Source organism: Diospyros lotus, chromosome 5, assembly GCF_014633365.1.
Source record: "Diospyros lotus cultivar Yz01 chromosome 5, ASM1463336v1, whole genome shotgun sequence".
In the NCBI taxonomy this organism is placed as follows: domain Eukaryota; kingdom Viridiplantae; phylum Streptophyta; class Magnoliopsida; order Ericales; family Ebenaceae; genus Diospyros; species Diospyros lotus.
Genome location: NC_068342.1, coordinates 9152497 through 9179846, shown reverse-complemented (window position 1 = coordinate 9179846; position 27350 = coordinate 9152497). Strand labels below are relative to the sequence as shown.

At 36.4% G+C, this 27350-nt stretch overlaps 1 protein-coding gene across 1 annotated transcript; it reads right to left on the bottom strand.

Moving 5' to 3' along the window:
• Positions 1 to 82: 82 nt before the first annotated feature.
• LOC127801896 (serine/threonine-protein phosphatase PP2A-2 catalytic subunit-like) lies at positions 83 to 25666 on the bottom strand. Its single transcript, XM_052337403.1, has 11 exons — positions 25369 to 25666; positions 23568 to 23624; positions 21953 to 22036; positions 20258 to 20329; positions 15717 to 15788; positions 14485 to 14525; positions 3084 to 3150; positions 1216 to 1407; positions 1030 to 1119; positions 826 to 933; positions 83 to 721 (listed from the first exon to the last, which is right to left on the bottom strand). Exons 1-11 carry the CDS (start codon positions 25453 to 25455, stop codon positions 656 to 658), a joined length of 936 nt encoding a protein of 311 aa, XP_052193363.1. The 5' UTR covers positions 25456 to 25666; the 3' UTR covers positions 83 to 655.
• Between the last annotated feature and the right edge of the window lie 1684 nt (positions 25667 to 27350).

Here is a 27350-nt window from a genome sequence, read left to right as displayed (position 1 = left end):
GATTTGATGACCCAACATGACAAGAAAATTAAAATCCGGAAGACCAGAATGATTCTACACATTCAGCACAAACCAACGGTAGTTCACATTCAAACTGAACCAAATCAGAAAATAAATTATCTCAGAAGGTTGATGTCCGCTACAATATCTCAGTTCAAGGCAATTAACAATCGCCGCTAGATACTCATCCCTGAATAAAACAAATAGTAGAAGCCATTTTAATCATATCAGTCCATAGCACATGAACAAACTTGGAATTAAATCTGTACCTTACCTCTACAAAACACCAATCCCCCAACCACATATCCTCAAATCCCACAAAAATTAAAAAGAAGGAAAAATGAAGAAAATTGAACCCAAGTGATATACGAAAAATAAAAGACGAAGTACCAGAATTTCTGCATAAAATACTACATTGCAGCGTAAGCACACAAACCCAATTGCCCTGAGTCCTAAGACATCTAGCATAGGTTAGTAACATAATTTAAAGCCAAGGGGCCCTAGCCTGCCCATTTTAGGGACCTCCCCCATCATTTCTAACACAGCAGCCTTCTGTTTAGTAACCTCCAATTAATAAATGCTCAGGACCTGCTACACCATTTACCTCCGACCATGCAGATGCCTACTGCCAAAATCAGCAATCCAAGCATCTTTCTTATAAGAAATAATCGGGCGTTCTTCGGGTCACATCAGGCTCTCCTCTCCTTGGAGCTGGCTCGAACTGTACAAACACAACACATGAAGGACATAAATCAACCTTCCAACTTTTTCATTTTTCTTTGATTGCTAGAAACTACTTTTCCCTGTTCTTATGAAGAGAGAGACCTGGATAAATGTGTGCCCTTTGCAGTCGTCAACTTCCAAAATAGATGCCATGTTTCCACATCGATAACAATAATTGGGTGCACTAAAGATGGTGACAACCTTTTGATCCTGTTGCAGAAATAACACCAGTCAAGCAGAGAACCTATCATTCCAAAATAGCATGAACAAAATGTTGGCCCAATAGGTTTAACTACAAGTAGTTACATGTGCCCAATTAAATCCCTCCATAACCAGCTGATGAGCTCTAGCAATCAGCTTCAGGTGGTTCGCATGGTTGAATTGCTCAGAAATGTCCTGTGAAAGAAAATATTAAACAAATGAAGGTTTATAAATTGATCAGAATAATTGTAAACAGAAAATGAAGCTAATAAAAAATATAAAAAAAAGTACTTGGCCAAAAGTGTATCCAGCACCACGTGGAGACATTCCCCAACCACAACGGTCATCAGGGTCGGACCATAACAGATCACACATAGGACCTTCATGTGGAACTTCTTGAACACGATCAAAATTTCGTATATTATCAAGGGTCTCAATAGATGGGGAAAGCCCACCATGCAGACAAAATATTTCTGATTCAACCTACAAAGAATAAGCAACCCTAAGGTCAACCAGTAAAATCCTCCATATTTTTTACAACAGAGGATCATTTATTGAGTAAGCTTTGACTTGTACACAGAACCAGAACATTACAACGGCTTGTGAATAAATTGTTAGTAACAATTCAGTTTAACAAGGTTAACAACATTGTCTTAAAAGTTTGATATTACCTATGTAGCAATAATAAGAGACCATTCCATGGCATCCCATGCACGCTTATATTGTTCTTACTAGCAGTATGACCACCATACCCAATGTTGGACACAAATTAAGGCTACAATGTGTTAATCCCAAAAAAGCCCATGCTTAAGGCCCCTATTCATTAACATTTCCGTCCCAACTCCTAGTCTTTGTTTTTTAAAATTTTGAAAATTGAATATAAAAAATGGAAATATGTTTTCTTGAAAATGTTGTTTCCAGGAAGCAACAGTAAGCTTCCTGGGTCAAAAATCAAACATTTGCGCACCATTGGTTGTTTTCTTCCAACCACCCACTTCCACAACCATGACACTGCCACCTACCACCACCATTCTAGCCACACAACTAAATCCATCTAGCCACACAATGACTACCCACCAGGCAACCAAGAGCTCTCACTCCCGCTGTTCAACAAAAACACCAGGACTACCAAATTTTGTTCTGTTTTTTTTTTTTTTTTTCCCTTCCATTTCCACAAAATTGCATGTATCGACCACATCTCTTAAACAAGGTTTTTCACCAAAACAAAAACAACAAATTAAAGGACAAAAAACTTACTTTTTCAAAAAGCTTATTACATTTCTATGAAGCAGCAGCAAGCTTCCTTGGTCAAAAATCAAATATTTACCCACCAATTGTTCTGTTTCCTAAGCCACCCACTACTTCTACATCACAACCCGCCATCACCCTGCCACATACCCCCACCATTCTATACCTTCCCTTCTACCCCCAATCCATCTATATCAAATGCCACACAGACACTACCCACTAGAGCTCAAACAACAAGATGCATACAGAACATAATTTGTCTCACCAAATTATTATTAGTGCCAACCTCATGAAACCATGAAAAGTTTTTAAAAAAAAATGTAACTAAAATTTCTCTTCCAAAACAAAGTGTTCCTGATGCATGCAAAACACTACTGTACAAAAAAAGGCAAGAGAAGACTACATGTGCACGTGGCAGACAACAGGTGAAATAAAATGAGAAAAAAATAGGGAATGTAGAAGGCTAAAGTCTAGTCCTATATAACTTCCTCAGTCTATTCCAGGTTAAAGTAATGCCAACTTCAAACATAATGACTATATATCTGCTTAAAATGTGAAAGTTATAGAACCATCTACACATCAGCATCACATAAGTCAGCCAACAGTATGAAAAGAAACCCTCAAATAAATCGGCACATTATTAAAGGACTGTCGAACAAGGTACAAGTAAATACAAGAGTTTGCATATAACACAAAAGAAATAACATTACCTCCACCCATCAATGTATTTCTCTAGGCCACGGCCATATTTGTCATTTACAAAACAAATAAAACAAAAGAACATAATTTTTATCAACATATTTTTGTCTAGTACTTGACCCCAATGACAATAAATATTAAGCAACAAAAATAGGCATAAACTAAAACTTACTGGAGAATAAAAGATCAACAAGGCTGAAAATCCTACTAACCAGAGCAGTGAGTGGAAAATAATCAAAAAGATCTGTGAATATCTTCCAAACATTTGCATTGCCATACCTGAGAAAAATTATTAAATTAGTGTCATCAAAGACATGCAAATAAGAGAAAAAGTTTCAGCTCAATCTTAAATAGACAATGACAAATTTCTATGCATATCATGATAGTAGCAGAGAGTTAGACTACACTTCTAGGATGCCAGTGGAGAGCAACTCATCTGTAACTCATAGTCTTTGTTATCTCTCAGATTAATCCTAGGTTGATGGTGAGTCTAATTACAGGATTATGATAGATTTAGGAGAATTCCCATCCCAATATGACTTAGTTTTGTTTCCTATTGTTGAAATATGGGATATTATGGTCAAAGATAATGCCTCAATTTATGATTAAGATAAAGCTCCAACTTTCCTAAATTCTAGGAAGAGATAGAATCTTATCTACCTCTAAAATTTAGGAGATTGGTTATATCTGAAATATATTGTTGTATTTTAAATAGTTTTTTCTTGTATTTTAAATTTCTAGATTTTAAAACCTCTTGTTTATTTAAACTCCTCATGGAGTATTCAATAGAATCATCAGGAAGTACAATTTCTTCCGAGATTTCTCAATCTAGGTTTCATCCTTGTTGTTCTTTGTTGTTTTCAACATGGTATCAGAGCCTTCATTCTGCTCTTAGACCCTGACCGAGCCTTCATTGCACACTGGTCTTTCATTCTTTGCACTCGTTCTTTGTTTCCTCCCCGAGGCCTTTATTGCCTTCTCTTGATTCCTTAATTACTAAGGATGTCAGAACTCTCGGATGTTAATCTTGGCCTTGTTACTGGAGAGTCAGAACCGAACTCGATTACCGGTACAACTGGAAGTGCGGGCAACTTCTCTGGATCCGGCAGTGGAGAACTACCTGCAATGCATGTTTCCTATAGATTGGGTGGTAAAAATTATCTCCAATGGGCGCAGCTTGTTCGAACCTTCCTCAAAGGACGAGGAAAACTAGGACACATCACTGCCTCACCCCCGAAGACTACTGATCCAACGTTTCCAACATGAGATATCGAGGACTCTCTTATCATGTCATGGTTGTGGAATGCCATGCAACATGAGGCAGACCTATTCCAAGGTACAGGATGTGTCGGTAATCTTTGATATCAAAACAAAGATTAATAGTACTCGACAAGCATCTCTAACTGTTACAGAGTATTTTAACAAGATGAATGGGCTTTGGTTAGAGTTAGATCAATACCAAGAGATCAAGATGATATGCAATAATGATGATGCTACTTAGACGAATTATTGAGAGAGATAGGATTGTGGAATTTCTTGCCGGGTTAAATGCTGAATTTGATCAAGTGAGGTTTCAAATCCTTGGTAGGGAGAAGCTACCCTCCCTGAATGAAGTTTTTGCTATGGTAAGAAGTGAAGAAAACCGAAGGGGAGTCATGCTCAGTGACAGAGGAATAGAAGGATCAGCCATGGCTACCGCAAAGAAGGATGGAGCACAATTCAGAATGGGAAAAACAGAGGCCAACAAAAATCGTGAAGGGCTTTGGTGTAGTTTCTACAACAAGCCTAGGCATACCCGGGATCATTGCTTCAAACTTCATGGTAAAGAGGTTGTGTTAAAAAAGATGGGAGGTTTTAAAAATATGGCAACACAAAAGCAAGCCTACATATCAGCCAAAGAGAACGAGAAAGAAGGAACAATTACTAAGGCAGAATCAACCCCAAGTACTGAGCTTGCACAACTTGATGGTGAGGAAATTAATAAACTTAAGGTTTTTCTTAAGACAATCAACGATGGAAACTATGCTTTCGCCTAGCAAAGTAATTGTGTACATTTGGTATCTCATTTAGTATCTCTTAATGCCCTCTAAAACTGATAAGAATGACATTTGGATCCTAGATTCAGAAACCACTGATCACATGACCCCTGATCCATTGGTTTTTGACATTTATGAGCCTATTGTTACCTCTAAACAAATTACCATTGCTAATGGAACTTCAATTTCCATTAAAGGCCAAGGAACAGTCACCCTCAGCCCAAGTATTACCCTTCAAAAGATCCTACATGTGCCAAATTTATCCATCAATCTTGTGTCTATTCATAGACTAACTAATGATCTAAACTGCCATGCCAATTTCTCTCCTAATGTGTGAATTTCAGGCCTTGAAAACTGGGAAGTTGATTGATATAGCTAGGGAACAACATGGGTTGTACTATCTGGCGAAAAAAGGAGGCTATCCTTCGATTGAAAATCAATCCTTTAAGGTTGTTGGATTCTCTCAGTTTACTTCTAATCCCACTGCACATGTTTGGCCGCAACATTACAGGCTCGGACACCCTCTGTTTCCCCTTTTAAAAACTATGTTTCCTTCCTTGTTTCAGTCCCTAGATCTTAGTGAATTTTAGTGTGAGGTATGTGTTATTTCCAAGCATCACCGAGTGTCCTATCCATCTAGCAATAAGAGGTCATCTAAACCTTTCCTTTTGGTTCATTCCGATCTGTGAGAACCCTCTAAAATACCAAATTGTTCGAGGGCTCGATGGTTTATTTCATTTATTGATGATTGTACTTGAATGACTTAGATTTTCTTATTGAAAGATAAGGCTACAGTTAGCACCAATTTGCCATATTTTTGTAAGCTAATCTCCACTCAATTCAATTGCTCAATTTAGAAATTCCAAACTGATAATTGTTACGGTTAAAGGAACTTATCAGCTAAAAGATAAGGGGCGTCGGTTAATAATAAGAAGATAGGGAAGCATGAAGCCTGAGAGGATAAATCAAGTTTAAGTTTTAATATTTTGTATAAATCTGTAAATTATAGAAGATTATTGTAATCTAGTTCCTGCTTATTAAGTTGTTATCTATTCCTAGTTTTTAGGAGATTTATTAGCATACTACTTGTATATATAGGATTTCATGAGCATGGAATAAACAAGAGAGGATTTCTATTCTACCTAAACTCTCTCTCAACATGGTATCAGAGCTTGCTTTCTAGGGAATTATGTTTAGGCCTTCATTGCCGTTTTTTCCCTGCTTAGTGCCATTCCAGCCTGTTTTCTTGTTCCGTTTCTAGAAGTGATCTAAGTCAGTTGTGGTTTTCTTCTTCACCCAATAGAGTTGTTTCTTTCATCTGTTTTCCCTTCATCCGTTTAGTCTATCACCCGATAAGTAAGTCTAAGATCTTTCTAAGATGTCTACCATCTCCAACACCAATCCTACATCAGAGACGGGTGAAACAAGCAGCCCTTCAGAAGCCCCATTCACTAGATCTAGAAACTCAAGTAATGGGGGAGAACTACAAAATATCCAGGCTGCCTACCGGTTGAATGGGAGAAACTGCCTAAAGTTGTCCCAGCTTATTCGGACCTTTCTCAAAGGTAAAAGTAAGATAAGTCATCTCTTAGGGACCGGCCCTAAAGAAGGAGATCCCATGTTTGTTGCATGAGATGAGGAGGATTCTCTAGTTATATCTTGGCTTTGGAATTCGATGGTACCCGAGATAAGTGATACGGTGATGTTTTTAACAACTGCTAAGGATATTTGGGAGGCGGTCAACCTCACCTATTCTAAAGTGAAAGATGCAACACAGATATATGAGGTCCAGACTAAGATTGTAGCAACCAAACAAGGGGTAAGATCTGTTACTGAGTACTCTAATGTGTTGCAAACTCTATGGCAAGAATTAGAACATTATCAATGTCTAAAGATGAAATGCAGTGAAGATGCAGCCTTACATAAAAGATTTGTGGAAAATGAGAGAACCTATGACTTCTTGGCAGGTCTTAATATGGAGTTTGATGCAGTCAGGGTTCAAATACTTGGCAAAGAGGATATACCTTCCCTAAATGAGGTAATCTCTCTAATCCGGGCTGAAAAAGGGAGAAGAGGAGTAATGTTAGACACTGCTCCCATAGAAAAGTCAGCATTAATAGCATTGAGAGGTCCTAAGGAGGAAAGGAAGACTGTTGGAGATAAGACTTCCAACGATAGAGATTCTCGAGACTCTCTATGGTGAAGTTACATGGAAAACCATCTAGAGGACAGATTGGGGTCCAAAATCAAGCCTATATGGCCAGCAATCACTAGTAGGTAGAGCACAAGCAAGGGGAACATAAGGAGCAAGCAGATGGCTTGGATTTCAACCGGGCAGAAATTGAAAAACTAAGAACCTTTCTAGACTCTCTTGACAAGAAAGAAAAAGGTACTTATTCTCTTGCACTTACAGGTATGTCCTCTCATTCTCTTACCCCACATGCTTCAAGAATAACCCAATCTAATTCTTGAATTCTTGATTCCGGGGCAACAAATCACATGACCCCTTTATCCCATTGTTTCATTACCTATAGCCCTTGTTCAAGCTCTAAAAAGATAACCCTAGCAGATGGCTCCTTGACCACTGATGCTAGCCAAGGAGATATTATCCTCAATAACCATCTAACTCTCAAGGATGTTCTCCATGTTCCTAACCTCTTCACCAACCTCATCTCCATTCAAAAGCTTACCCTAGACAACAATTGCAGTGTTAATTTTTCTTCTACTTGCTGTGAAATTCAAGGACAGGGTTGAAGAAGAGGATTGGGCTTGCTAAAGCTAGGGCTGGCCTATACTATTTTGATGGATCAAATGGGGAGGAAAACAAGGGCAAGGTGAATCTTGTGTCTTGTTTGGTGCAATCTAATAAGGACCAAATATGGTTATATCACCGTCGTCTTAGTCACCCTTCGTTTTTTACTCTTATTATGTTTCCAGTTTTGTTTAGGAGTTGTGATATTCGAGACTTTCATTGTCCTATTTGTGAATTTGCTAAACATAAAAGGGTGTCTTACCCATCCAATAAACGAACCTCTAGTCCATTCTCTCTTATCCATAGTGATGTTTGGGGCCCTGCAACTATTCCCAATCTTTCTGGGGCACGGTGGTTCATAATATTTGTGGATGATTGCACTAGGGTAATGTGGTTGTTTCTTATGAAAAACAAATCTGAAGTGAGCACTATTTTTCCTAACTTCTATAACATGATTAGTACTCAATTTGGAATGCCAATCAAGAGGCTAAGGACTGATAATACCAAAGATTTTTTCAATCAATCTCTCACACAATTTTTTCAACAAAAAGGAATTATTATTCATGAATCATCTTGTCCATATACATCCCAACAAAATAGGGTGGCCGAGCGGAAAAATGGGCATCTATTGGCTGTGACTAGGGCATTGCTTTTTTATCATAATGTTCTAAAAAACTATTGGGGAGAGGCTGTTCTAACAGCCACTACCCTTATTAATAAACTGTCATCTCAAACTCTTGGAACCTATAGCCCTCTTCAACTCTTAAGCAACTATTTTCCTAATTTACATATATCTAGCTGCTAGAAACCAAAAATATTTGGGTGTGTCTCCATTGTGCATGTTCACAACCCTCATAGAGGCAAATTAGATCCCCGCGCTTTGAAATGCATTTTTATTGGATATTCCTCCAGCCAAAAGGGTTACAAGTGTTACCACCCTCCTTCCAAAAGATTCTTTATGAAAAATTCTCCCTATTTTGATCATTCTCATGACAGCCAACAAGCTGCCGAGGGAGATCCAGTCATATCTCTACCTAATCTAGATCCTTCACGTCCAACTACCTCTTCACCAGGTCCGGTTACTATAGAGAATGCACCAAACAAGGCTCTAGAGGAAACCTCACCAGGTACTCCTCCCCAGCAAGTCTACTCAAGGAGGCAGAAGCTGGCTGCTAGCTCGGTGCAGATCCAAGAATCTAATTCCTCCCTTGCACCTGTTACCAGCAGCTCTCTTGTGACACCAACAGGTATCAATTCTATCACTTCTATTGACTCCACTGCATCTATACTAAACATGTTACACCTCAGAGTGATCCTACCTTTTCCCCCAGTGATCTGGAATGGCCTACAGCCCTCAAAAAAGGCACCAGGACCTGCACTCAACATCCTTTACACCTGGTCCTATCCTACTCCAAATTGTCTACTCAACACAAAACCTTCCTAACCAACCTACATACCATTCCAATTCCTCACCATTTTTCCGAAGCACTTAAGGGATGAGAATTGGAGGAATACCATGGAAGTCAAGATGGCAGCCCTTGAGAAAAACAACACTTGGGAGCTAGTTCAATTACCCAAAGGAAAACAACCAGTACGATGAAAGTGGGTGTATACAATCAAATACAAATCTGATGGGACCCTAGACTGGTATAAGGCAAGGCTAGTAGCAAAGGGATACACCTAAGCGTATGGCATCAACTATCTCGACACCTTTACCCCAGTTGCAAAGCTAAATACAATGAGAGTTCTCCTATCTCTAGCTGCTAACCTAGGCTGGCCATTAATGCAATATGATGTAAAAAATGCCTTCTTGCATGGAGACCTAGAAGAGAAAGTTTACATGGACTTACCACCGGGCAATAGTACAGATACTCACGGGCAGATAGTGTGCAAACTGAAAAAAACATTGTATGGCCTTAAACAGTCTCCTAGGGCCTGGTTTGAAAGGTTTACCCATGTGATGCTTACCTTAGGGTATAAACAAAGTCAAGGAGACCATACCCTCTTCATCCATCACTCGGCCATAGGGAGAGTAACAGTCCTATTAGTATATGTGGATGATATTGTTGTGACCGGAAATGATGAAGAAGGTATGACTAGATTAAAGGAATGCCCAATTAAAGAGTTTGAAATTAAAGATTTGGGGAGGTTGAAATACTTCTTGGGCATAGAAGTTGCATACTCAAAAGAGGGCATCTTTATTTCTCAACAAAAGTATATTGTGGACTTGCTAATAGAAACCGGGCAACTAGGTTGTAAGGCTGCTACTACTCCGATTGAATTCAACCAAAAATTGGGGGAGGTTCCAGAAAATAAAAAGGTGGATAAAGAATCCTACCAAAGGCTAGCAGGGAAACTAATTTATCTAGCTCTCACTCGGCCAGATATTGCATATGGAGTGGGGGTGATCAGTCAATTCATGCATAGTCCGAAAGAAACTCACCTTAGAGCAGTTTTTAGAATACTCCATTACTTAAAAGGGACACCAGGGAAAGGCATTATATTCAAAAGGGGAAGAAGTATGATACTCGAAGCCTATACCGATGCAGATTATGTAGGGTCAATGGTGGACAGGAGATCTGCATCTGGCTATTGTACCTTTCTAGGGGGAAATCTTGTAACTTGGAGAAGCAAAAACAAAGTGTGGTGGTCCGGTCAAGTGCAAGACAGAGTTCAGATCCATGGCATTAGGGGTATGTGAATTACTATTTGAAGATCACTTTGGTGGGACCTATGAGACTATATTATGATAACAAATCAGCAATCAGTATTGCTCACAATCTAGTACAACATGATCTAACCAAACATGTTGAGGTGGACTGACACTTCATTAAGGAAAAATTAGATAGTGGTCTAATATGTACTCCATATATATCATCTTGTAAACAAATTGTAGATATTCTCATTAAAGGGTTGCCTACAGCCGTGTATCAAAAGTTGACTAGCAAGCTTAGAATAGATGATATCCATTCTCAATCTTGAGGGGGAGTGTTACGGTTAAAGGAACTTATCAGCTAGAAGATAAGGAGCATCAATTAATGATAAGAAGATAAGGAAGCATGAAGCCTAAGAAGATAAATCAAGTTTAAGTTTTAATATTTTGTATAAATCTGTAAATTATAGAAGATTATTGTAATCTAGTTTCTACTTATTAGGCTGTTATCTATTCCTAGTTTTTAGGTGATTTATTAGCATACCCCTTGTATATATAGGATTTCATACGCATGGAATAAACAAGAGAGGATTTCTATTCTACCTAAACTCTCTCTCAACAATAATGCAAAGGATTATGTTAATAATCATTTGCACCAATTTTTCCAACAAGAAGGAATAATTCATGAGTCTTCTTGTGTCCATACTCCGCAACAAAATGGAATGGCAGAACGAAAAATGAGACACCTTCTTAATGTTGCTCGAAGTCTCCTACATCATCATAAAGTGCCTAAGAATTTCTAGGGGGAAGCCACTCTTACAGCATCCTATTTGATAAATCGAGTACCCTCAAAAATCCTAAACCATCAAACCCCATTTCAGCTCCTATCTACTTATTTCCCAGATCTGAATCTGCATTCTCCTCTTCCACTAAAGGTCTTTGGGTGTGTTTCTTTTGTTCATGTTCCCAAGCAAAAAAGATACAAACTTGATCCTAGGGCCTCAAAGTGTGTTTTCCTAGGCTATTCTCCTACCAAAAAGGGATACAAATGTTATCATCCAACTACAAAGAAATTTTATATTTCTAAGGATGTTACATTTGTTGAAACCCAACCTTTTTTTCCTTCACATCAAACTAGTCGCCAAGGGGAGTGTTTAGATGGTGACCAGACAGTTGGGGAGGATATTTTCAAGCACTACCTCAGCTTCCTCCCTCTTTGCTCTCTTCTTGCCCTCCATCTCAATCTAGGCCTCTCTCATATCAGCCAAACAACAACAGTGAGCAGATTGTTCCTGCATCTCACAATATGCAATCTAGTCAGCAGCCCTCAGGCCGTTTCAAGGGATCTCCCTATGTTTTCAAAAGAAGACAGCATGTTCTAGATTCACAGCAAGCACCATCATCTGATCCTAGTCAAGGTAAAGAATTTATACAAACTTCTATTCCAGAAAATGACTCTCAGCTCTCAGTTTCAGGCTGTTCTAATCCTTCTAACCCAAGTTATGATGATTTAGATCTTCCTATTGTTGTTAGGAAGGGTGTCAGAAGCTGTACCCAGCATCCCTTAACAAATTTCTTATCCTACCACCAGTTGTCTCAAAAACACAAAGGGTTTCTAGCATCTTTGGATTCAATTGTCATTCCTAATTTAGTAGAAAAGGCCCTAAGAGATCAGAAATGGAAGCAAGCCATGATGGAAGAGATGAGAGCCTTAAAGAAAAATCAGACTTGGGAAATAGTGCCAAGACCAAGAGGAGTTTTTTCAGTAGGCTGCAAATGGGTATTTAATGTAAAATACAAGGCTGATGGAACACTGGACAGATACAAGGCCAGGTTAGTAGCCAAAGGATATACCCAATCCTATAGCATAGACTATTTTGAAACATTTGCACCAATGGCTAAGATGGCAATAGTAAGAATTCTAATATCTGTGACAGCATTTTTTGGATGGACATTGCAACAGTTTAATGTTAAGAATGCCTTTTTGCATGGAGACCTAGAAGATGAAGTTTTCATGGAGTTGCCTTCGGAATTTCAAGAAAAAGCAAAAGTATGCAGGCTCAAGAAAGCCCTCTATGGGCTCAAACAGTCCCCTAAGACTTGATTTGGCAGGTTCTCTAAAGCCATGAAGACTATGGGATACAGTCAAAGCCGAGGTGATCATACACTCTTCATGAAACACTCAAGGGAAGAAAAAATTACAGCCTTGCTAGTATATGCGGATGACATAATCGTGACAGGAGATGATGAGGAACAAATGCTGCTAAAAAGGAACCTAGCCCATGAGTTTGAAATCAAGGATCTTGGTATTCTTAGATATTTCTTGGGCATTGAAGTGGCCTACTCTAAGGATGGTATCTTTCTATCTCAACGTAAATATATTTTGGACTTACTCACTGAAATAGGGCTTACTGGAGGCAAGGGATCTAGTGTCCCAGTGGAACCTAATGGAAAATTATGGCAGAATCCTGATAGTCAACCAATTGACAAAGGGAGATATCAAAAGCTAATGGACCGGTTGATATATCTCTCACATACTAGACCCGATATTACATTTGTTGTTAGTCTTGTGAGCCAATTCATGCATAACCCAATTGAAGAGCATATGCAAGCTGTAAGGAAGATACTTGGTTGTCTCAAAACTAATCCAGGTAAGGGTCTATTATTCAGAAGAGAAAGGGAATTAGATATTAGAGGCTTTACAGATGCTGATTATGCAGGATCTATCACTGATAGAAGATCAACCACAATATATTGTGTATTCCTAGGTGGGAATCTAGTATCTTGGAGGAGTAAGAAACAGAGCATTATGGCTAGATCAAGTGTAGAATCAGAATTTAGGGCTATAGCCCTTGGAATATGTGAATTGCTATGGCTCACGATTATCCTAGAAGACTTGAAGATAAAAACTCAGGGGGCAATTGGGTTGTCTTGTGATAACAAATCTGCTATAAGTATTGCACATAATCAGGTTCAGCATGACAGGACAAAGCACATTGAGATAAATCAACACTTTATCAAAGAAAAATTGGATGCAGGAATAATCAATATTCCTCATGTTTCATCCGAGATACAAGTAGCTGATTTATTCACAAAAGGTTTGGCAACCAAGAGGTTTGAGAATTTAATATGCAAGATTGGAATGGTAGATATCCATTCCCCAACTTGAGGGGGAGTGTTGAAATATGGGATATTACAGTCAAAGATAATGCCTCAATTTATGATCAAGATAAAGCTCCAACTTTCCTAAATTCTAGGAAGAGATAGAATCTTATCTACCTCTAAAATTTAGAAGATTAGTTATATCTGAAATATGTTGTTGTATTTTAAATAATTTTTTATTGTATTTTAAATTCCTAGATTTTAGGATCTCTTGTTTATTTAAACTCCTCATGGAGTATTCAATAGAATCATCAGGAAGTAAGATTTCTTTCGAGATTTCTCAATCCAAGTTTCAACCTTGTTGTTCTTTGCTGTTTTCAACATCTATAAATAGGCATTATCTAGTTTAGGTTAGTTTAGTTTAGTATGTTGCCCAGCCTGATAATTAGAGTCCCAATGTGTGCTGCAACCAATTATCTAAATTCGTGAGATTAGTTTGTTTTGATTAGTGAATTATCCTTTGTGGTGGGATCATAGACGCAAGTTGTTGAGCCGAACCACATTAATTTTCTTCCTGTCATTTTTCTCGTTTGATTTCTATTTATCGTTCTTGGTTCGCGCGATTCAATCCTAACAGTCTTCAAAAAGAAAAGAGCATTCTTCATCCATTCACAATCAGAATGTAACATAACCAAACCAGATGAAGTCAGCTACATAAATAATTTTTGCACTATGTAAAGAATGATTCAAGGCACAAAAGGTCAGATCATCAAGTCAAAAATTTCAATTTTTGGCGTATTCTTCATTTCTGACTAATTGTTGGTGTAATAGAAATTTCAATTGATGGTAGTCAAAACTTCCATTGGTGCACTGTGTGATGTGCAGATTTCTTATCTTGTTTCTTTCTGCTTTCTGCTTTCTGCTTTCTGCTTTCTGCTTTGTTCTTAATGTATATTTATCAGTATGGATATACATTGTCAAACTCAGGGAGAGGGCGGAGATTGGCAGTAATTATTGATACATTTAATTCAGATGGCACCTAAAATAATGAAAGGATGTAAGGGACTCACTTCCGTAAGCATTCATCATAAAACCCATAAACTTGAGTAATCTGCGGTCAGAAAAAATAACAATTATTCAGCCAGAATAACTGCAACAGGCAATAACTTTTCCAAAGAAATGGCATTATAAGCCAAAAAGTCAAAAGCAACTTGTCACCAATGCTCTCCTAAAACAATAAAGTGTAGCACAGATTTACTGATAAAAGATTCAACAAAAAATAGTTCAGTATCAAAAATTCCCACAATGATATTCTTCAGAGTAAACACTCCAGGCTTTGTATAGACTTGTTCAGAAAAGGAGGCAAATCTGTAAGACAAACCTTCAGACCTTGAATTCCAACTCTAAGACAAAAGTATTGTCCACCCACTCCACCATTCAGTCAAATTCAATGCCGGCAGCCCTCTCTTCCAGCATTATCCTAAGCACCATCTATAATTCAATTGAACCAACAATTTGGAATCTTATTTTAGATTTCCAAGTCCAGGTTCATCAAAGAGAAGTCAAAATCCAATGTGCAACTAATTGCTCTGCTCAAGAAATTATTTTCCAAAGCACATCTCTCCCTCCTTCCCTCCCTCCTTCCTTTTTGGCTTGGACATTTTATTTTTTCCCTTTTTTACTGGGGGGGTTGGGTTTGGGTTGGGGGGTGCAATAGAATGTACACATTCTGTTATTAGAAACGATGAGTTGCCTCAGATTCCTTTGTTACTGAAAGCAGCAATCTTCATATCTTGTTTAGTTCATGTTAGGATTTAGCCTTTTACTATTTGCTTCTTGTGCTCCTAGTGAACATCCCAACATACTTTGGCCTATTAGATAAATAAAATAACAGTCGTTTTTTAACTAAAACATATACAAAGGAGCAAGCAGTAAGGTCCATAACATCATATTTTAGTGAACATATGAATCACATGAACCCATACACAGAAACCTACCTACATTTATATACAAGTGCATCAAGACAAGAAAAGAGAACTGGAAGCGTGCACAGAGAATCCAATAACTGCACAATTGGCAATTTAACTTCTAACAGAAACATACATGGAAATGGAAAAGTAAATCCAAAGATCAAATTAGATTTCCAAGATAACACTTCAGCTCTTACATCATCTCATCAACCAGAAACCTCCAGGCCCTAACTGTGACGCTCATAATATTATAACATAAGGATCACAAAAATTGAACCCTTATGAAATCCTATACAGGTGTAGGGAGGAAAAACAATGATGTAAGACAATACCTGTCGACTTTCATGGTTTCCTCTAAGAATAGTGATTCGTTGAGAATATCGCACTTTCAGAGCCACCAAAAGCTGAATAAAATGAGAAATCAGAATTATCTAGACAATTAAAAGATATGAAATAAACATTATGAAGCACGCTTAAAAAAAACAATCAAAGTTGAAACTTAACAATCCATTTTCATTTTTTTTCTATTGTTAATCACACTTCCCCTGGTGTGCTTTAATGCTGCATTATTATCATGAACAAACTGCATTAAATCTTGTAATCACATGTATCCATGTGACATGCAAGTAGTGTCTATACAAATAAAATCAACAAAGTTGAAGTTTAATATACATAGATAAGTCGGTCCACATCTGTGCCACCTCTGCCCAAGTCAAATTTCTCATTATCTCAGTGTCAATAACTGGCACCATGTGATTCCTATGGTAGTCATGGGGGGTGGTAAAAAGACACCATTATAGTTCACTAGATCCCCCTTTGACAATCAAATGCAATGAGCAACTCAATAACTAAACCAATGGGCTATTATCATGAGAAATGCCCACTGCACCACTACAACTTGATTGACAAAAAAACCCTCTGCCAAAATGCTCTGCTGAACACCAACGGTGACTTCTTGGCCAGTTAGTGATATTCTCAACAATAATGATCTGCATTACCCACTCTCTTTTCCTTAGCCTAGGAACCCTTCATCCAAGCATTCCACCAACCATTAAAGAGCCCACACCAAATTTTCAACAAAAGCTACAAAAAAAATTTACAAGTGTTCCACTTGCTTTCAAGGCTATTTCACCATGAAAACCCCTTCCCCTGAAAGCGCTCCAAGTATTATCCCATCACATACAGTGTCTCATGTTTTAGTTTGCCAACCACAATGTCCATGACTTGCCAGTCTCCAATTGTGATATAACTCCAACAACCTAGGCTGCCGCAAGTCTAGGTATCTCCCAAAGATGCTGTCAAGGTTTTTCCCTGCTTCCGGCTAGAGATAGCATATACATTCTCCCAAAGGGTTGGCTCCATTGAATCTAGCTCTCCAATCATATCATCCATAATCATATCTTTTATAAGACCGTGTTATGTCTAAAGATTTTCCATCAAATTTTATTTGGTCTTTTTTTACCACTTTTCTTACTAACTTCTTCCATTTCATCAACTCTCCTCATAAGTCCATATAGTTGCCTTCATCTCACATATTCAAACCATCTTAATCGCATTTCACACATTTTACTCTCATGCATCTTATCCTAGTATGTGCCACCTCAAACCTTATTATGAATAATCTTGTGTCACATCTCTACCGTGAATTTGGTACGCTCCTGATCCGAGATGGATTAGGCGATGATTTCAGTAAGAACCGAATATAACAGAGGAAGGGGGGAAGAGAGTGAGAAGGAAGAAGGTGGGAGAGGAAGAGAGCGAGTAAGAAAAGTAAGAGAAGGAAGAGAAGTTTCGGATATTCAATTCAATGATAATTCCCCAGCATAGCTTAGGAGAATATATATATCTGTTAGGGTGAAGGTGCTCCCACACCAGATCCCTTCCCCATTTGGTTATAACCAACCTTTTGTCCTATTCTATCCCCTCCACGTGGTGAATCTTACTGCCTTACCTGGTTACTACTAATAGAGAAATTACAGTAATAGAACAAAAATTACAGCAATAAAGGAATTACAGCAGTAAAAGAAAATCAAATTTTTTTTGCTATTCTAATTCGCTGTCCAAATGAGCCTTCTGTGACATCTTGTTTCTATTTTTGTCTTCTCTAGTTTAGCCACACGCCCAACATAGCATCCCATCTCAATTATGCTCATTTTGCACAAGTTAGTATTTAATTCCTCAACATTTTGGATAATAAATTCATATTGATCGAGGAAAAAAGGGGGTCTCCCAAATACAAACACAATGTGAGCCCTTTAGCACACATTTTCCTGTGTCTTATCAATTCAAATAGATGAAGGAGGCATTGCCACCATGATTCCTAAGTCTTGTTGAATTGTTAATTGCCATCTCATCAAAAACCTCAAGGCTAGTAGATAGAGAGTTCAGTTATCATTTATATTATTATTTTTACTCTCAGTATGCCTCCTCGCACGTGGCCAGGTTTCATTGTGTAACTGGTCCAAATACGTGCAACCAATGAAATATCAAGTTAGTGGTGAGATTTGAACTAAGGGCCTTTGCCTACTCAATGCCATGTTGAATTGTTAGTCAACATCTCATCGAAAAGCTTAGTTATCAATTTAGCAAGTCCCAAATGAGGTCCCCTCACTAGCAAGAAATAAAGGCACAACCTAGAAAGCATATACATTTTCCATTAGTTGTTGTACCATGTCCAGTTGTTGTGTTTCCATATTGTACTTGTTGGTTTCACCATATCAACTAAGTGATGAAACACAACTATATCAATTACCTTTTTTCACCACCATCTCATAAACTTCTCCATATGAAGATGGTGTTGAAACTTCATTTCATCATTACTCCGTTAGGGGATGTTATCCACTGTCAGTCCCAAGCCCAGATAAAGGAGGAGGGTTGCGTTAGATAGCCGACAGCCAGCGTAAAACCTAGTCGGATCCAAATATGAATTCTAGACAAACTATCTGTTGGGGCGTAACCAACATAGAAGTCTAGAATTCATGTAGCCGACCCCACATAGTGGGATAAAGGCTGGATATGTTGTTGTTGTTGTTTTGTTGTACCATGTCCAACCACCTATCAAACACATATATTCTTCGAACACACCAAGATAAGTGTGACACACCAAATATCATTCTTTCCTAATTAATTAATTTCTTTTTAGTATTTACCATTACAAGGACACATTTCCAATATTTCAAAATCTAGGTAAGGAATTAAAAAGACACAAAACTGTGCCTACTTATAACCATGAATAAAATAATTACTGCCCCTTTGTATGTTAATTGTCTATATATTATCTATTATGAATTTAATAGCATCTCTATGTTGGGTTACCCTTAGCTCTATTTTTAAGAATTTGTATATATTACCATTACTATAGATTGAATGTTATCCTCATGTTAGATGGATAGTATTCCTTCTATATTTTAGGTGTTTTTAGGTTATTATGTTCATAAAACTTTACCAACAAAAAATATAAAATATGTTATTTCTTTGCAATATCTCTATTGTATCCATATTTTTATTTTTTTTTAAATCATGGTATCCAATCCCTATTTTTCTCCCAAACCATCATGTCCATACTTTTTTTTCCATACCATGTATTGCATATTACTATCTCCTTATCCATGTATGCATTCATTGATTAGGCCTCAGTGAACTAACAATATTATTTGGACATCAACTTTCTTGCATAACCTCTTATTAGAAATATGACCTGTTAACTCTCATTGCTACAACATTCATAGACCTCCACTCTCTTGTCCTCCATCTAACTCAAAGATTCACCGTGACTCTCTCTCCCTAGTGATTCCTTCTCTGTTTTTCTTCCCAGCTGCCACTTTGCTCAATGCCAACCATAACTTCCACAAACGCATCAACCTTCTTGGTCACCTTAAAACTCTTCTCAACATTACAACCCCCAGAAATGACCGGCACTAATTCACTTGTATCATATACTCCATAGAACTTCCACTGGCCCATTCATGCAAGAATCTGTCATGACTTAGCTAGAATTTTTCTATTTTTTATTTTCTGTAGATTGTATTAATTTGCAAAAGAGTTAGTTATTGTCTTTATTTTCAGATTAGTGTCAGTTATGGAGTAATGAATGAGCAGTTACCTGTAGTGGAGAAGTGATAACTGCTCTGTAAAAATTGTGGATAGCTTATATATAAAGCTATACACCTCTTGGCTGAGATTATGGATGATGATAATTAAAGATTTCTCTTTTCCTCTGCAATTATCCCTTACTCTATCTCAGTTTCTCTCTATTTCTCCCTACTTTCTGTCTACTTCTCCTTCATCTCTCTCAGTTTTCCCTCTTGTTCTGTCTGATTTTGCCTCATTTCTTTCTATTTCTCCTACTCTTTCAATTCTATATTCAAGAAAATCACAAGTTAGGGCCAAGGTCCTGACAGAATCATTTTAAAAAAAAAAGTATGGCTATAATTGGTTAAGTATAAGAAATTGAACTCCATACATACTTTAGTTCTGTCTTTTCACCCTTATTACATGTCTATTTTCTAATATCTACAATTATAATAATGCTCATGCTAAGGTTTATCATGCTACTCCCATTGATATCAGGAAATTAACTAAGCAGATGCATATTACAAAATTTATACAACATAGCATCACTTTGGAGGACAAAAATGCACATTGAACCATTGAAAGTGTTCCAGCTTGCACTTCCCCAAAAAGGAACAAACAAACAAAAGAAGGATAGAACTAAACAGTTCCCAAAACTTCCTACGTATCAGGCAGAAGAACCAAAAATGAAACATATGTCAAAAAAGATCTTTACTCTAAGTGCTTTTCATAAAATAAAAAGTAAAGACAAAAAGAATTTCTCTGCAGGGGAAAAAATGGACATCATCCAGAAACTACCTACCGTGACAGTTTCAACTGAATAATACCCACGGTCAACATAATCCCCCATGAACAAGTAATTTGTATCTGGGCACTGCAAACAATAAAATGTCAAAAAGAGTTACATATGCAAATTACCTAAAGTATCATAGGAATGACATAAATAATAATGCTGGAAATATAAATAGTAGATAGGAATATGTCAAACAAAAGCAATAATATAGTGCTATCTGCAAGTTACTATATTCCGCTAAGTTCATCAGAATTTCACATTTGGGTAGAAGCACACAAACGGTGACACATGCCCAAAATTAAAAGGTACTCTTTGAGGTAATGAGAAGAACCAAAGTGCTTAAGAGGAACAGTTGAAATGGAAGAGATAACAAACAATTTGAATATAAATTCCAAAGCAAACAATATATGAAATGTTTAGAATCATTCGATCATTACCAAGTCTAGGCTCCATGTGGGGAAATCTCTAACTCCTAAGCAAGAAATCAAAAAATGAAGAAAAAAGGGAAGGTTTCCTTCAAGACAAGCCACCTCCTCAGATTCAGCTTAAGCTCAAGACCCATGGAAGTTATTGAAGCAACATTCCAAGTGAGATAGAGTGACTGCACTAACCAGAAATATACACACATACATATAAGGATTAAATTTTCATTTTATTGTGTTGTTTTGATTAGATTGGAAATGAAAATATTTCAAAAATCTTTTGAAAGCATAAGATAGAGTAGAAAATGAAAAAAAAAATGTGACAATATTTCAAAAGAAAACTTAAGGCTTTACAAACTCAACAATTGAGTCCTGAACATTTTTTGACATCTATAACTTTTTTCACATAAAGTTAACAAGTAAACAATTCAAGGGCAATATGTGAAATTACTTATAACTTTAAAAGTTCTAAAACAACTTAAATATCATGCCACAAAAATGTATTGAAATTCAAAGCATAAGATATAATCATAAACGTGAAATACAAATTAGAAATTAGTGGTTGGTAAAAATAGTTATCAAATAAAATGCTTGCAACACACTATGTACTCGAACTAATGACTCAGAAGAATATAAGGGGGCAATGATATATAAGTATTTGATTCAATTGGATCTGATATCCAGGAAAAAATAGAATTTCAAATTCATCTCGATCTAATGCCCTGGTAACGACAAAATTTCATATTCATCTAAATCTGATACTCAGGAAACAACAAAATTCATATTTCTTACAAATTAACATAGACTTTTATGGAATAATGAGTGTCATTACAATCTGTTTTTTAAATATATATGTCGGACACATGACCATATGGACATGTAAACCATATATCTGAAATCCCATCTAAAATGTATTTCTCAAACAAAACCACTGTTAAAAACTTGTAAGAGTCCCTTACGATGATCCCACATGTGAAAGGCATACCATAATGCCACAAAATCTTTTTTTTTTTTTTGCAATATTATTACTAGTTTTGACAGTCCAGGGCAAGTACCAAAAGAGACCAGCCAGCAGGATCCAGAGAAAACAAAGTATGATACCAGGAGTTATACCATTGGAAGAAAAATGCTATATTATGCTATATTAAGATCAATTTAGCTTGCTAATAGCATAAGACCATTCTCTTCCCAACAGTTCTACTAACCAGATTGGTCTGCAAACACATTACTTGTAGCTCAAACATAAATTACAAGAATAAATACACAATAGCTGCACCAATACCTTCCCTCCAATGCGAAAAAGTTCTGCAAGATCATGAAACTGCCCGTGAATGTCACCACAAATGGTCACAGGGCTCTTTACAGGCTGCATGACAGGGAAAAAGAGGGGAAAAGGATGAGCATACAGGATAGGAAGCCTGGTCAACACAGAAGACAGAAATATACAATAACAATTTGATCCAAAATGACACACACTTTCAGGCAATTATTTGAAGTTTTAAACCAATTAACTCAAAGGCATGGTCATCCAGGGAGAGACTGGAAATATTCCATCAGAAACTGAAGTTAATTGAAACACAAGCTCCAAAGCCCCTAATTCAATTTAAGGTTAAAATTATGAAAAAACAAGTACCAACAAGACCTGGAGGAGTTTCTACAGAAGAAAATCAAAACAAAGAACAGGAGATGAAAACAAATCGGTATTGTTGTGATGATTATCATTAAGAAACAAGCACATGAATGAAAGAAATTAAGACAAAGATGATTGTACACAAGCTCTTTAATTAAAAAAAGAAACCTAGAAGAATAGGTTTACTCAACTTGAGATTGAGTAATGAAAAATTAGAAGAGATGCAGAGAAAAGGAGACGGCGGAATGCATTCATGATGACATAACAATCTAGTTTAGTAGAGGGGGGAAATAAGGGAGAGAGGGAGTATCCGTCTAATAAAATGTATCCGTTTGTTAAATATAGAAGAATATAGATTATAACCACACCATCCACAATGAGCATAAAATAAAGAAAAAGATTAACTTTGCTTGAGTAACAAAAGAAAAAGATTATTTATGATTTAATTAAAATTATCTACGCTCATCACATGTCACATTTCACGTAGGGTAATCACACTATCCATACATTATGATTTATTACTTTTTTCCCATCATAAAAGGACACATATGAAACAATGAACTGAAACTCTGATATGGACCATATGGTACTATTTTTGGACATTACACAATGGTGTGCAGGACAAAAATTCAAAAAGAATAAAAACTTTGTTGGGACATCATGTACCATTACACGTGTCAAAAGAATATCACACATGTACAAGTAGCTAACTGCATTCTAACCAAAATCATCTAAATCATTCTGTACCTATTACACCAAGTCTGAGACAATATAGCAAGCTAATCTCATTTGGCTCCAATCACGTCACATGAAGAAATGTCAGTCTAAGTAATACTGATTGCTCACAGAAAAGACCAAAATAACTGTTTAGAAAGGCCACTTTTTCTGATGGCACATATAAAACTCAGAGCTAAGATAACAAATGACATCTTCTCCTCACCTATAAGACAACCCAAGACACAGCTCATTAGCTTGAGCTGTATATGTTTCAAAAAAACTACAACTAGTATGCACGCCTGCATATTTGCCCATGTTTTAATGTACTTGCAAGCCCATGTGTTGAGAGAGGGGAGGAAAAACCAGAGAACCAGAGAGTAAATATCATATATAACACAAAGTCAAAGCAATCCTGGGAGACCAGTTTCAAATTCCATTTCTAGAACAAGTTACATAAAAGGCGACCAAAACACAAAGCTCAATCTATTATTTGTTATATACTGAATAAAAAATAATACCAGAAATATCACAACAAGAACACAGACCATACCTGAACATTGCTTTCATCCATTAGTATCTCTTTAGCCTTCTCACATAGTGCCCTGACCTACATCCACCAAAGTAAAGATACCTGCTTAAATCAATTCTGCAACGTCTAAAGAGCAACAAGAAGCATCCGTCAAAAGGAGTAAGACATCTAACAGCAGAATTCCATTTTTTTCCCTTTTTTTTCTTTGCTAGATGATAGAATTCCTTTTCTGCAAATAAATACAGAAATTTAATTGGATTATATGCTCTACGTTTAAGAAGATATATAACATTTTTTTCCCTTATTTATTTAAGAAAAAATGATGTTCTGAATAAATCCAAAATTTCTATTAGAACTCCTCTACTTATGTAGTTTCACATCTTGGATGAGCCATGCCAAATACATATATCCCACATCCTTGAAATTGTCCAACCATGATGCTTCACAAATTTAGAAAAGCCGAGTAATATTATTCCAAGAACCAGAGGAACCAAGTCAAAGAAGACTTCTCAAAACAAATTACAGGCTTCTCACATCCAGTAGAGTTATTATAAGAATATAACTTCTCCAGTTCCTCCAAAATTTAGGAAGAGGCAAAAAATATAGGACAGGGGATTTCTGTATCTGACATACATTGAGGTGTATTCTTGAAAAAGCAAAGCATTAGCAAAAACTGCCCAGCAGCTGGTAGTCCTTTAGGTTTAGGATACCACTTTCTTTGCAAAAATAAGATGTATTCACAGGAAAGCACCAAAGTTAGTTTGTACTGTGTACTTGTGACTAACATGAAATGAAATTGTCCAGCCAAAAGTATGCTCGCAGCTTGAAGACCACTAATAACATGCCATTTCCGAACAACTCCATGACAGATTAAGTTTAGGTTTCGGAGCTGTGTTAGCTACAGCAAAAATAAAGCTCAAGATAGTGTGTTGACTTTCTAACTTACACTTCCTCAGCGAAAAGGAAGTTCCTTTGAAGGGAAACATTTGAAGCATCACACTCAAATGCTAGGAACCTTTGGAACGAACAGAATAGAAAATCAATGGAGTCCTGGGTCCATTTGGTTACAGCTTGAATAACTAACTATTTCAAAACCAGAAAAATCACTACTGAAAATATCCAAAATTTTGGAAACAAGCATTAAAACCATCCTTCCAGCCTTCTAGAAATGCAGTAGACCACTCATCACAGCAGTCAATTAAGAAAGTGGACCTCAACCATTAAGTAAGAACAGAATAGGCCAAATGCAGCTGCAAAAATCTCTGAACTCACAATCCTATAGTTACAACATAAATCTAGGATCCAACCTTCCCGATCATAAATATCTCATACGCACCATTTTCTTTGTTCAGCTCCTTGGTTTATCTGAAAGATAAAGGGAGTCTAGCAATTTTTCTTTTAACTACACCTCCATCCCAAACAGAACTCAACAGGTTTCTAGAAAACATGTAGACCAAACAAATGGTAATTTGAGAGGCATAGGACGGGACGAAAGAAAAATCCAACATTACACACGGTTTAAAGCCATCGTCCTTCCGTAAAGCACAGATCAAAAACATCCAAGATTATCCTAAAAGTAATATCCTTAATATCCGAATACACTCGTGTACAAGGATACATATGCTCACAAATCATTTCAAATTAGAACGTGGATATCAAGGCAAAATCGGTTCGGATCCGTACGAAAGTAGCGCAATTGAAAGAGTGTCAAATCTAAGAATTAAAATCATGTAAGATCTTTAAACCCATGAGAAATCACGAGGATATAAACAAGTATGCCGGGGGGGGGGAGAGAGAGAGAGAGAGAGAGAGAGAGAGGAACCTCGGGCTCCGACAAAGGTTTGCACTGCATGAGCTGCGCAATCTGCTCGTCGAGGTTGCCATGCGTGTTCGAGGCCACCAGATCCATATTCAAACCCTCTTCTACCTTTATCTATACAGCAAATCGATTTCGATGAAATGGTTGCTGTGATGAAGATAAATCAGGAATGGCGAATAATCCCAAACCCTAACCCTAGATTTCGGCTCAATTGGGATTGAAGAAGAGAGACGGAGAGACAAAAAGGAGAGCTCGCAAGAATGCGAGCGAGATTTTTGGTGAAACCAAAGAGAAAGAAGCGCTCGCAATGCGCCGATCTAAATCTTATCGACGGTGTAAAACTATTTTCGATAAATTACACTTACGTCTCGGATGTTTACTGTAAACGGACACAACTGCCCCCTACATTTCTAAAACATTACACTTACGCTCTCCTTCTTACATTTTTGCGAAGGAATTCCCCTTCTGTTAGAAAGGGCGGACAAATAAAAACATATATTAAATGATGTAATGGAATTAAAATAGCTCAATTTAGGGAAATGGCTTATATTTAAAGTTCCTATCTCATTTTTTCGTTCCTAATAAATATGGATAAATAGGTGTTTAGTGATGGTAAGATAAAAATTATTAATTATCTAAAAAAAATTAATTATATTTTTTTATGACTAATCAATTACTCGCGTCAGGCAATCTTATATTGTTAGATGCGAACTCCATCAGAATAAAAAGTTAGACAATGTAAGGGGGTAAGAGGTAGGACAATGCACGTAACACAAAAAAAAAGAATATTGGGATGAAAGTGAGATTCATGTTGAACAACATATCAATTCTATATATTTCTCACAAAATAGTGTCAATCTTGCTTAAAAATGCATACATAAGAATGTGTTGTGCACCAATGTATTATTATTTTTGGTATCTTTTTCTTTGGTTTAAAGATGTGAATAAGCATTGTCACACAATTTTGTCACAAAAATAATCTATTCATAAAATAATAATATTTTTTTTTATGACATATAACTCCCTTACTTAAATTCCAACCTTACACCACTCCTCGATAAATGAAAATTAAAATTTGTCATCATTAGCATAATAAAAAAATCATTGATAATAGATAATGTTTCATTTTTTGTCTATAAAAGATGAAATCTCTCACAGGGCAAATGTTTCATTTTTTATTTATAGGATGGGCTGCCCAGTTTAACCAAATAAGTAGAATTGTGTGGATTTAAGAATGCAGTGATGGTTGGGCACATATTAAAAAAAATCGAAGTCTAAAAATGATATAGAAAATTGGTTTTGAAATTTATAAATAGTTGCTATGGAATTAGAACATTATTATTGTTATGATTTTAAATATTTGGAATTAGGGAACAAGCTTTAGGGTTCAGAGAACAAGATTTGTGTATTTTTAGTTTAAAAGATGTATCATGGATTTTGTTAATAAGTTAAAGATTCAAAATGTTTGAATAGTTAATACCATTTGGAGACTACAAATATAACAAATAATTTTACATTAATTTTAAATTTTAGTGTAAAAACAATGAAAAATATTATATATTTACTTATATTTTTTTAACCAATACTTTTAGTTATTTAATTTTATAGATATCATTATACATTATAAATATTATTATGTTTTCTTTTATTAGGGTCATGTTATACATAACATTAATGTTAAAATTAATATTGTAGATAATATTATAACTTTTGTTTACCAAACAGGTTATGCCTAGCCCGACACACATGTTAAACTTTAATGTGACCGAACTAGCCCATTTGACAAGTGCTTAGTCAACGGAGAATGAATATGCAAAATAACAATGTTAAATAATGGGTGGTAATATTAGGAATAAATTTTAATAAATTGAAGAACAATAATTCTTAGCATATGGTTAGCTCGTGAGGATGTGATTTTTTTTTTTTTTTGTATTTTTCTAAGTTAAAAATGAATATGGGACGACTAGTGTAATAAATTACTTTTG

Bases quoted from the DNA above. Each gene is read 5' to 3' on its own strand.
- LOC127801896 (XM_052337403.1), bottom strand. From the start codon at position 25,455: ATGGATCTGGTGGCCTCGAACACGCATGGCAACCTCGACGAGCAGATT. The intron at 20,330-21,952 runs GTATTGGTGCAG...TATTGTTTGCAG, and splicing joins TTTTTCGCATTGGAGGGAAG to TGCCCAGATACAAATTACTT. The intron at 15,789-20,257 runs GTAGGTAGTTTC...CATTTTATTCAG, and splicing joins ATTCAGTTGAAACTGTCACG to CTTTTGGTGGCTCTGAAAGT.